The sequence below is a fragment of the Desmodus rotundus genome, chromosome 5 (genome assembly GCF_022682495.2).
Source record: "Desmodus rotundus isolate HL8 chromosome 5, HLdesRot8A.1, whole genome shotgun sequence".
In the NCBI taxonomy this organism is placed as follows: domain Eukaryota; kingdom Metazoa; phylum Chordata; class Mammalia; order Chiroptera; family Phyllostomidae; genus Desmodus; species Desmodus rotundus.
Genome location: NC_071391.1, coordinates 43,742,433 through 43,754,944, shown reverse-complemented (window position 1 = coordinate 43,754,944; position 12,512 = coordinate 43,742,433). Strand labels below are relative to the sequence as shown.

At 38.5% G+C, this 12,512-nt stretch overlaps 2 protein-coding genes across 6 annotated transcripts in view; both read left to right on the top strand.

Annotated features, from left to right (window-relative positions):
• LOC112317586 (tripartite motif-containing protein 5) overlaps positions 1-12,512 on the top strand; it is a 56,844-nt gene that overhangs the window by 19,247 nt on the left and 25,085 nt on the right. For 3 of the 5 annotated variants that reach the window (XM_053925621.1, XM_053925622.1, XM_053925623.2), the window contains one exon: positions 1,731-1,753. In XM_053925621.1, the coding sequence (XP_053781596.1) occupies positions 1,731-1,753 (23 nt within the window). Of the gene's footprint in view, positions 1-1,730; positions 1,754-3,029; positions 3,131-3,410; positions 3,879-12,512 lie in introns of those variants that run through there. The other 2 variants (XM_053925624.2, XM_053925625.2) reach the window with 2 other exon arrangements.
• On the top strand, positions 3,459-6,333 carry LOC128781097 (E3 ubiquitin-protein ligase TRIM34-like). Its single transcript, XM_053925642.2, has 2 exons — positions 3,459-3,509; positions 3,706-6,333. Exons 1-2 carry the CDS (start codon positions 3,459-3,461, stop codon positions 4,483-4,485), a joined length of 831 nt encoding a protein of 276 aa, XP_053781617.2. The 3' UTR covers positions 4,486-6,333.

Sequence of the window (12,512 nt, the reverse complement as noted above, 5' to 3'; positions counted from 1 at the left end):
GGAAAATTTGCAGCATGGACTGGCAGGCCAGCTGCTTGTGTGGATTATCCTCTAAAAGAGATTTGGTCAGATTTGGGTGCAGTGGGGTCTCTGAGAATCACCAGGATCAGGCAACAGTGGTGTTAGCCTGGTTAATGGAGACTCAGATTTGCTCCTTGCCTTCGTCTGGTGGCTGTGTACGGAAGGGCTCCAGAAGAAAAAAAAAGAGCCTGCTGTTGCTCTAGTCCTTAGGAGTGTTGCCCCACCAGTCTTCCACCTGAAGCCAGACAATTCAGTTTCTCCCCGTAGGTATCTGGCACTTCTCAAGCTTCTGTCTCCTCTCTGGAGCTTAGGACAAGTTTTGTGAGGAAGTGACTCTGTGCCAGGGCCCTTTAAGAAGATGCCAGGTGTTTCAGTAGCCCTCTATCTCACCTGGACTGAGTCTGTGCTGATTTTCACAACCAGATACTGTGAGAACTCCTCTTCCCAGCACTGGCAGTCCTGGCTGAGGAGCTGGATGAGGTGCTGGGACTTTGCGTCTATCAGGAAGTACCTCTGCATCCAAGATATTCCTACTAATTGCACAGGAGGGTGTGGTAGCAGTTTTGTCTCGGCCCCTCTTACCAGTATTGAGGAGACTTCTTTATATCTTTAATTATAGAAGTTCTGTTCAGCTCATCTTTGGGTGCCTCTCAAGTGTGATTATTAAGTAATTTATTCACAATTTTCATTTGGTTGTGGGAGGAGACAATCACAACATTTACATACTCCACCATTTTGAGCAGAATTCTATCAATTTACTTTTGCCCTACTTGTGTCTTTGAATGCAGAATATGTCTCATATCACTAGCAGTGAAATTGTTTTTCATCTAGTCCAGGAATCTCTGCCGTTATTTGGTGGATTAAGACAATAACATTTGCAATTTTTGCAATTCCCATGTAGCTCTATTTTATTTATATTGTTATTTGCTTCTATAAGTTGCCTGCGGTTTTCATTGTTCTATTTCACATCAACAAGCTTCTTTTGAATTAAGCATATTTTCAATATAAAATATTAAGTGTAGTAGTTTCTACTTCTGTCATAGTTGCTCCTTGGAACACAGTATGCATCTTATTTTATCATGGTCTACTTCAGATGATTACTAAATTAATCCCAGTAAAATATGGATACTTGCCTCCAAAATTGCTTTCTATTATTATAGCAACAACACAGTGATGCTTTAATATGGGCACTTGATAGATAGTGTATCAAATGAGAAGAGACTTGAGAAAAGCCTACATTAATACATTTGTTTGCTTGTACCCTCAGCAGAAGTCATTTAAACTTCTTGAGGAATACTACAACTAGTCATCTTTGATTACCTGGTATAATGCTTGACAAGTAATAGTACATCACTTTACATTCATGTTGAATAAATGAATGAGCCATGACTTATTCAAATCATCTCATGAGAGCCTTACGAACATGGGTAAAATGTCATGGACCTCATGTTTTCCTTCTGAATATACCTCATGTGGAAGCCTCATGCTGTAGTTCCACAAAGTGAAAGTTTGTTCTACCTTTCAGGAAACCTGAAAACTTCACATGAGTCTTCTTGAATGATTGACCTGGGTTTTCTCTTAACTTGTCGGCTCTCACTTTGGGACCATCTCTATTCCCACCGTATTAGGAGATGATAGGGATATGGTGAAGCTTTGTAAGTGAGGAGGCTTATTACTTCCTTGACTGGTGTTTTCTCTTTTCTCCCTAGGATGTGAATGACATCATGGAAAGGTATGTGTGGGAGATCAGAGGTGGTCCTTTTGTGCTGTGAAAAGAGGTTAAAAGCCATTAAAGTTATCTGGTGGTTAATTAGAATAAAATATTGCTCAGGGCAAGAATATTCTGGTTACTTTTATCTTAAATTTCTGTAAACATATCATGGTTTGAGTGTTCTCTAACTACTGCGAATGGACAAGTTTGTGTAGTGGGGAATTTAGGCTGGGGCAATTGCAGAGTTTGGGTCAGCAGCTGTTAGGGATGAGATGTTGCAGTATCAGATTCATGTGAGTTCATAATTTTACTCACCCAGAATGCATGTATTTAATTTAGGTTCCCTTTATTTTTTAGTGACTTTATATATTGTGTGTAGATAGTGTCTTCTTTACCTGCCAACCACCCAGAATTGGAGAAGACACTTTTATATTTAAATTTATCCCTTGGGGATAGAAGAATCCTGGTCCCTTCCATACAGTTCTCTCTCTCTCTCTCTCTCTCTCTCTTTCTTCTTCTTCTTCTTCTTCTTCTTCTTCTTCTTTTCTTTCAAAAAACAGATGTGAATAGCAAAGAATATTTTGGCCCTGGTGCAAACAATTGATCCCTCTTGACTATGCACTCTTGAAAGCAGAATGAAAGGGCAGCATCGTTGTGTCTAAATTTGCACACCTACGTGGCTACAACATGGTGTTCAAACATATAAAATGCCAACCACAATAAGTATGGTATATATAATGTCTTCTTTTCCAGGTGTTATGTTTTCTGCAAAGAACCATAAATCTCATATTTTATTCTGAGAGTCTCCCTACTAGGGAGCAGACTTTAAAGTCTTGATCCCCTCCAGATAGTAATCCCTCACTGGATAGTGATATCTCTCAAATTACTAGGAGCCAGGTTCTGCAACCTCACTTTCATATAATATCTTTCCACATCCATTCAGTGAGTTTTCTTCACATTATTTTGTTTTAAGGAACCAAAGTTTCCATTTCAAAAAAGTATGTCATGTAATTTTACATGATTCCAAGTGGTAAGAGAGGTGGAGGTTAGTTTTCATTTTGAAAGGAACTAACTGTGCTTCTGCAACATCAAGGCCTTCCTAAGAACACACAGTGTGTGTACTGTAAAATTAGACATGAGTGCATTCCTTTGGCTCCAAGGTTGGAAGTCCACTGTCTCCTTACTCAGGGGTCCGTTGAAGGAGGCTGAAGTGCTTAGTGGGGTGAGTAGACAGAAATGAGTAGTTTTGGAGAGCCAAAAAGTCAGAGCTGTGAGAATATTACTTTGTCATGTCTAGAAGTAAGATCTTCACTCTGAAGAAGCCAAAAACTGTCTCCAAGAAACAAAGGAGAGTGTTCCAAGCTCCTGACTTGAGTGGGATGCTGCAAGTGTTTAATGGTGAGGAATGCCAGAGCTGGTGGGTGGCTGTGGGTGTCTGGTGATGGTGGGAGTGAAAGAGGGAGGAGGGTTCAGTTTCTAGGTGTGGATAGAGGAGACAAAGGAGGATGGATATCATGTGCTGGTGATGTAACCATAGTTAATGGGGAGTGACCAGCTGTCCTGTTCACCTCTCATTCTTCTGTTTACTGCCTTACATATTTCCCTGATTGGAGAGTAAATATATTGTAGTGCTGACTCCCTTGCTTATAGTTAATATTATGGATTTTTATCATTTCAGAACTGCCATAGATGCGCCGCCATTGGGGTAACGAGAAATCACAGTATCATGAAGCCACCCTGTCTTCATCTTTTTATAGAACTTTACATTTTCTACTGGGTTATATGTGGGTTTATTTTTCAATTTTTAAATAAACTATTAAGAGAGAGAGCTAGGGAGAGAGAGAGACAGACAGAGACAGGGACATCAATAGAGAAGGAGAAACGTTAATTTGTTGTTCACTTATTTATGCATTCTTTGGTTCCCTCTTGTATGTGTACTGACAGGAGATGAACTTGAAACCTTGGCATATTAGGACGATGCTCTAACTGAGCTACCTGACTCGGGCTGGGTCTCATCTCTTAAGGCCCATGTTTTCCCTCCCAACACACATATATTTCTTCAGTGTTATACCTTTCAAATTCCCACTCATGTTACTTTCAAGATCTCCCTTATAATACCACAAATAAAGGCACATCATAGATTTTCTACACCCTGTAATTTTTCTATAGTTCACGTGACCCTGATTCCTGCCAAAGATGAATCAAAGGTTGTTGTTTCTGTGGATCAAAGGCAAATGAGAAATCCCTCTTCTAGATTAATTTGTAAAGGGTATAATAATACTTATGATCAATTTGGTGTCCTGGGCTCACCGTTTATTACATCAGGGAAACATTACTGGGAGGTAGATGTGTCAGAGGTATGTGCCTGTGTCTTGGGGGTATGTGGTGAAAAACTCCCTGACTCAGACATGAAGAGTTTTGTTAGACAAGGTAACAATTGTCAAGATTTTTACTCTAGATATCAACCTAAGCATGGCTACTGGGTTATAGGATTAGAGAATAAACTTGAACATAATGCTTCTGTGGAATCCTCCTCCTCTGATCCCTTGAAATTAACTCTCTCCCTGACTTTTCCTCCCCGTCGTGTTGGGGTTTTCCTAGACTATGATGCTGGCACTGTCTCATTTTTTAACATCACGAACCATGAGTTTCTCATCTATAAATACTCCTCGTGTTCCTTTCCTCAGAAACTTTTCCCATATTTCAACATGAAATGTACTGGCCCCATGATCCTGTGTTCTCCAAGTTCTTAAACCAGTTACACCCTCAACCACCTCTATGTAGGGCCACTGGCCTTGGATACATCTAATGAACTGAGCTTATCTGCACCATTCTCTCATCTTTTTCTTGCTCCTCTTCCTCTTTTTCCCACTGATCACCCATCATTCATCACGAGGGTGTACAATTTGCCTCATGTCATATTTCTCCAAAACCTTGTTTGCATTAACAGAGGATCTTAACTCATCTTTTTTTCTATACTCCCAAAGAACATGACTACTGCCTCATAAAAATGCAGTTATGGAGGTGACACATCTCTACCAATATTTACAGCCACATTTCCTCTGCTGCTGAATGGCAAGATGAATGAAAGCTTTTCAAGAACTTTTGTATATGATTAAGGGCCTTGTGTAGGAGTCATTCACTACAGAATGAGTCCTCAGGCGTGTGTCCTTATCCATCAAGGAGTAAAGGAGAATTTTTAGAAATAATAGGTAGTAAGAGTGGAGTTTTGTGTCCACAGTGTCTGAGTTCAAGTCCACTCTCTCCAAATACACACAGTGAACCTTGAATAAGATACTTCAATGCTGATTTTATTTCTTAAAATGATCCCAGTATAGAAATCACATGATAGATAAGATCATTGTGAGAAGAAAAATGCCATTAAGTATAAAATATATAAATGTCTCAACTTAAATATTTCTACTAATTATTAAAAATATAAGCTGTGTCAGTGTCTCATGAAACAGGTTTGTGCCTACAGGGACAAGGGACCTTTTTTTTTTTTTTTTATCAAAGTCTCCTGTTTCAGATCCCAGATACATCTGTGTTACTGTCAAGACTACTCCAGCTCTGCCTGTGATATATCAGCCTGGTTTTGTGTGTGTGTGTGATGATGAAATTATTATTATACTTCTGGTGTTACTACATATTAGCCCTAATCAACTAACCTAAATTCTAGAAGACTCAGTTTCTCATTTGTACAATAAAAAAAAGATTTCTACTTGATGTATTATTGTGAAAATTAAATAACAGAATGTTTTCAATAACGTCCATCATTTCTAGCACATAAATAGTGATCAAGTATGCTGTCTATTCATTTTAGTTGGCCTCTCACTGTGACTGACATAAATAATTTCAAGTAGTTTTCTTTCACTTTATAATCCTTGCTTTGTTATAAGAAATAACATAACTCGATAAAGGAATTACAACTTCCTTTAATTCTGAGCTAATTAAAAAATAAATATTTCTGTAAAACTTCCTAGTCTAATTTTTTCACTTTTCTGTAGTAAATATATTTCATTGAAATAGAATTTTAATTCAGACTCTGCCCTGCTTTAAAAAGTCATTATTTACAGAAATACACTAAGTATAAGAAGTACAATTGCTGGATTTCTTTACAACAGTACAGATAATCATTCCCCCCTCGTACCCCAGGTCAGCCTCACTTTTGCAATGAAGTGAAAATTTTCAGGAACAAAGGGATAAGCCAGTTGTTTTCCTCCAATGAGACAGCAGAGGCATTATTTCTGCAATGGATTTTCTCAGCAATTCAGGACTTGATGGAATCCCCTTGTCTTTTGAGATTTTATTGTCAGCTCTTTCTTCAAAGAAGTAAGAATTAAAATAACTAGGAAATGGATAGGTATGTTAGCATAGGTAGTTAGCTAGTTGTGAATATGAAAGTATGTAAAGGTAGTTCAACATTGAGCATCATAAACTAAAGAGCTGAATCAAATATGAAGCCTAATAAACTGGGGAAACAAAATGAGATACTGGGGCTGCTTCATTAGGAAATCACAGCATTCTAGTAAGCCTGATTTACTAGGAACCATTAGCATTAACAAACTCATTCACACACTCCAGGAGATCTCTGACTTCCAGACTTAATTCTCAGAGCTGGCAGGGAAATATCCCTGGGGCACTGAGGGCCAGATGACAGGATTTGGGGTGGGGGGGATAGAGGGGAGATTTCTCTGCTGGGCACATGCCCAGTACAAGTGACAGTGGACCAAGGCGATGTAAGCACGTGCACCAGGTGACACAGCACAAATCTTGGACGTGTGCCATAGAAGTTAAGATGGCAAAGGAGGAGAATTTAGCTTGAGAAAACAGTCAGATTCGAGAGGGGGTGCAAACTTCGATGGGTCAAGGGAAGAGATTGGTTAGGGGGAGGGCCCCAGCTGGGTCAGGGAAAATGAGGAAGTGGGTTGGATGACAGCTTTCTCCTTATGGACAACCATGAAAACATGGAGGTTTAGCAGGATTCTTGGGGCACTGACTGCTGGAGCCTTCTTTTCCTCTACATCCCCAAGGGTGTATTATTTTCCTTCACCCCCCAAAATCTTACCACTACCTTTGCTCTTTTCCATGTGCCTGTCCTTTGGAATACCTTTCTCACAACACCACAAAAGAACCCATTTTCAACAGCAACAGTTTTCTGGTAACCCAGATGGTATTCTAACACACAAGAGATAATAAAAAATGAATGAATTTATTATCCACAGAGAGATAATAAAAAATGAATGAATGAATAATGAATGAATAAATGAAATGGGGTGTCTTGGTTATCTCTGTATGTCCATAAGAATGTAAATAAAAAATTAATTTAAAAAATTTTTATTGTTATTCAATTACAGTTGTATGCCTTTTCTCCCCATCCCTCCACCCCACCCCAGGTGAACCCACCTCCCTCCCCCACCTCCACCCTCTCCCTTGATTTTGTCCATGTGTCCTTTATAGTAGTTCCTGTAATCCCCTCTCTTCACTGTCCCCTCCCCACTCCTCCCTGGCTATTGTTAGATTGTTCTTAACTTCAATGTCTCTGGTTATATTTTGTTTGCTTTTTGCTTCTGTTGATTATGTTCCATTTAAAGGTGAGATCATATGGTATTTGTACCTCACCGCCTGGCTTATTTCACTTAGCATAATGCTCTCCAGTTCCATCCATGCTGTTGCAAAAGGTATAAGCTCCTTCTTTCTCTCTGCTGCATAGAATTCCATTGTGTAAATATACCATAGTTTTTGGATCCACTCGTTTGCTGATGGGCACTTAGGTTACTTCCAGTACTTGGCTATTGTAAATTGTGCTGCTATGAACATTGGGGTGCATAGGTTCTTTTGGATTGGTGTTTCAGGGTTCTTAGGGTATAATCCCAGCAGCGGAATTACTGGGTCAAAGGGCAGTTCTATTTTTAGTTTTCTGAGGAAATTCCATACTGTTTTCCACAGTGGCTGCACCAGTCTGCATTCCCACCAACAGTGCACTAGGGTTCCCTTTTCTCCGCAACCTCTCCAACATTTGTTTGTTGGTTTGTTTATGTTGGCCACTCCAGCCAGTGTGAGATGGTATCTCATTGTGGTTTTAATTTGCATCTCTGATGGCTAGTGATGCTGAGCATCTTTTCATAAGTCTCTGGGCCCTCTGTATGTCTTCCTTGGAGAAGTGTTAAAAAATTAATTTATAAAATCAGTTACTTCTTAATTAATCAGGGATGAGAAATGAATACAACTTGTTGAAGATTTTTATAAATATCTCATCAATTAAAAAGGAACAGATTCTTGTCACTTGGGAGCAAAAGATAACTCAAGTCCATTCCTCACTTAACTATTATAGCTTACAAAACATAACAATAAATAAATATAAACTTTAAACAAAAGTTATTAAAGAGCCATTTTTGGACAAAACAGTAAATTACTTATTAACAACAACTTGCTGTCTGAACTTGCCCTGACCACATCATAGTTCAGATTCCTCCAAGAGTATAGTCAAACATGTTGAAAACAAGAACATACAGAGCAAGGCTTCTTCCTGCTGTTCCAAGCTGCAACCTCAGTTGCCACAAACCACATACATCTTTGCAGACGTTTCTTGGAAGCAGTTTCATATACAGGCACTTCCTCAGCTCAGCGAACATATACACTAGTAAGATCTCTGAGGTGCCTCAAACACTTCCCGTGAGAAAACCCTGCCTATGTTTGTTGCCTGAGCATTGGAAGATAAATTTCATTAGGCAGAGGTAGTTGAAGAGGGACCAATTGGTCAGATGAACATGCTTGATGTCCTCAAGGATATTAATGTCAGAAAAATGTAATAAAATAATACCTAACCAATTGTTCGAATGAAATACTTTTGACCTCCCAGGCTCTTTATTGAAATTTTCTAGCAGCATGCTTGCATTTAGCCAAAGACATAGTATTAGTTCTAAGTACCTGTAACATAATGATAATAGCAGTATAACAAACCCCTTGGGCTCAGATCTCATACGTACATTCATGTTCAATCCTTCATTTTCCCCTTACAACAAATATTTTAAAGACTATACCCATATGCTTAGTCCCCAGGACATCAGAAGAAGTATATACACTGAACTTATATCAGGTACCATGCCTGGTGTGGGGACGTATCCCTGGATTAGGTGGACAGAGTCGCTGCCCTCATGGAATTTGTAGCTCACTTGCAGCTGGCAACAGACATTACACAAATAACTTTTGCAATGAAGACATGACTATAAATATGATAAGGGAAAGACAGGCAAAATACAAGATACAAGGAAAGTGTTTTAGTGAATCTGGAGATATGAAGCTTTGAAGATTTATGTTTCTTCTCCCAGATGTAACGTATTATCATATTTTCTCTTAAAATCTAAAGCATTAGAAATGATGCTGGAGTAGTTAAATGTCTGTCATGGCTAAGAAAAGAATTGTTCCATAGGGAACATATCTAGGAGGATGAAGAACATTGGTTGTGTAACTTGAGACTTCTTTTGGCTCAGACGGGAGAGAAATGGTCACAAAAATTGCCTTACGCTGTAATAGGTTACTTATCCTTATGGTTGAGAAAGAGGAGGAGAAAAACTAAATATCAGATGTGACTGATTTGATGACCAAAAGATTTTTGGGTCAACTCTTTTGATACTTAGAAAGTTATCATGATAATAGTACCGCATTATGACTCTAGGCTATATGTAGGTCAAAGCGAGAGCATAACAAAATGGCTAGCTATTATGATTGCCATTACTACAATAATAAATCCCCTTAAAGAACTGAAGAGAGAATAATGTGTCAAGGTGGCGTTTTGTGGCATGTTGAAAAGCTATTACCTCAAAGGTAGTTGCACAGTGAAGATGAGTGAAGTGACACCATGGTTATCATTTGTCAAATATTCAGAGATCTGCTCAAATAAAAGACAGAACCTAGGTGCTGCTGAAAATCAGCTAAAACAGTCCATGATACTTTTCAGTGTGTTGTACTTCTAATAATTATTTAAACCTTCCATCTGCCATTTATATAGATGTTTCTTAATTAATCTACTTCATCCAATTATAACTTATCTGTAAAAACTAGAACACTGTCCAACAATTCAAGTACGCTTATTTGAGTCACTAGTTTTAATCTTTTATCCTTCCCTTCCCTAGAATTGTGCTAAAGTAGCAACAAAGGACAGATTTCCAACCCAAAGTAAAAGGTGCTATTCAATTTATAGTTCACCAGTTGTCAGCCTCAGATATTACAGGACATTGTTGAAAAGGACACCGATGATAAGTTTTGAAGTGCTGTAATGGCTGTAAGAATATTTGATTTCCTATCTAAAGAGAACATTTATATCTCTAATGACTTAGAACATCCCAAATTCACTCCAGTTCCCTACACATACCCATCATTAACAGTATCAACCCCCCTTGCTAATATATATATAACATCTGTATGATGGAGGCAAAGTAAAAACATTAAAATTCTTCTAACTACCTGGCATCTCTATGCCCCCTTACTTTCACAAAGCACTGGCCAACAAATTACTTTTACCACTCACCACAGTATCCTGAGGTAGACAGCCATTGTTGTTCAAACACAGTGACACAAGACTTTGAGGTTCTGTCTATGCATTTGCTTTCCTTTAGGAATAGGTTTAAAAATTCCTATATAAATTTCCTGGATAAAAATCTCCTTGTGTAGGACTGAGGAATCTGTATTTATGTAAAGGTCTTCCAGGTGACTGTGTTTCAGACTATCCAAGAATTGAATTTAAGAATCACTGGTGTAGAATAGTCATGAAAAAATAATTTAAAGATGATAAGATACAAATTTTATTTAAAAATGAGTAGGACATGTGTTTCAGTGTCAAGGAGCATTGCAAGCCTTCTGTGTATGGGTAGGCCCCAAATGTGTTATATGTGAAAGTTCTTTTAAATTAAAGGTGTTAGAAATCATTTTAATTTTTTCCATCACCTATACTTTCTTCTACCTCAATCATCCCCTGCCACTGTAATCATCACACTGTTGATTGCTGCATTACAGTGAAGCTCAGAAAGTGAAGAAAAGAAAGAGTATTTCCAAGATGATAGACTCAGTATGACTAAGGAACTAAATGGGGTATGGAAACTAGGAAAAGGGGGGAGTGAAAAATAATTCTGATATCCAGGTATCTGAAATATTATGATACTCTTAACAATATGAAATTGGAGGCAAGAGAGATTGTGTGTGTGTGTGTGTGTGTGTGTGTGTGTGTGTGTGTGTGAGGGGGCAGGATCTCTGTTTCAAAGATGTTCTAACACTTTCTAGCTGCTATGGTAGCCCCAAATGGTTCTTGTTCTTCCACCTAATAAGTTCATATGTTGCAAAGTTATTACTCTCTACCTCCTGCCAACTGAGATGTGTCTTTAAAAATAAAATGAAAACTCGGAGATGACTCCTATACTGTTCCTTCCTTCCAAATGTCTATTTCACTGTAGATTGTGATTGCTTGTTTCTCTTGTTTCACTCTGTGTGCCTTCAGGTTTAGTATGCATTATTTCTCCCTGCTTTTTTTTTTTTTTTAATATTTGTGCAATGTTTATAATGTTGAGTTACAGGTTAAGGTGGTTGTTTTGTTGAAATATGTACCTCCACTACTGGAAATGGAACCTTATTTTTCCTTGCTTTGCATATTATTAGCTATAAGTTGAATTACTGGATTTTAGGGTCTCTTGTTATACAAACTGCCAGATTTTCTTCAAAGTGATTGTACCATTTTGCACTGCCCCATACTTGCAGAGGAGAACAATGGCTATATGGAGCATGGTGGTTAAAGCAGAGATATTAAGAGTGATGTAGTTTCAGGTCTATTATATGATTGAAACTGAGGGTTTTGCAGAGCTCAGCGCATGACTGCACGGGAATGACAAGCACAGCACAGGGTGCTGACTGCAAGGTTCAAAAGAAATGAGCTCCCTTATCCCAGTTTCCAATCCTTCCACAGATCAACTATCCGTCACTTTACTCCTCTGTCTTTGAATCTCTGAACTGACCCCTCACCCTTGGTTGATGTCTTGGAACTCTCCTATAAAGCATTAGATTTCAACTGAAAGAGTCAGGTCTTCTCAAGAAACCTGAACATTTAGGCCCAAAGGAAACCTGCATCTGCCATGCTGCTCTCACCACACACAGTTTTTCACCAGTGCCGATGGTACTGCCACGCTCCACGTTCCTGTGTACTGTGTTCGGTGTGGCAGGGAAAGTGAACCCACCTTAGGCTCTGCATTTTCATTCTGGTCATGACACCTCTTGCTTAGTGAGGAACCTGATGAAACATCTTCCCCTTCGTCCTCTGGATTTTTAACATGTTCCCATTTGAGAAAACCTTGGAGCAAAGCAAAATTTAAGGTGGTTTAAGTGTAGTAGTAAAGGTTAATGTGGTAGGAGTCATATACAACACAATTCTGAGAAAAACCTTAAGGAAAAAGACAGAAGATATGAACAATATTTTGGTTAAAGTTTGTACAAGGAGAATCATAGATATGTTAATAATACAAGAAGAATACCTGAATTTCATTATGTGACACAGCAGTGTGTTCACAGCAGGAACAGTATAATAGAAGCATAATTTATCACCCAGATGCTCAATTCTGTTAAAACTATATATAAGTGATAGATCTGTATACCTATTTATCACTCCTTATATGCAACACCTTGTAATAGGTATGAGTCAATAATCAACAACAACAAAAAAATCCCCAACCTGATTTCATGAAACTTGTATTTGTGGGTGCAAGGTAGTGTGGGTGTGAAGATTACTAGTGAGAGT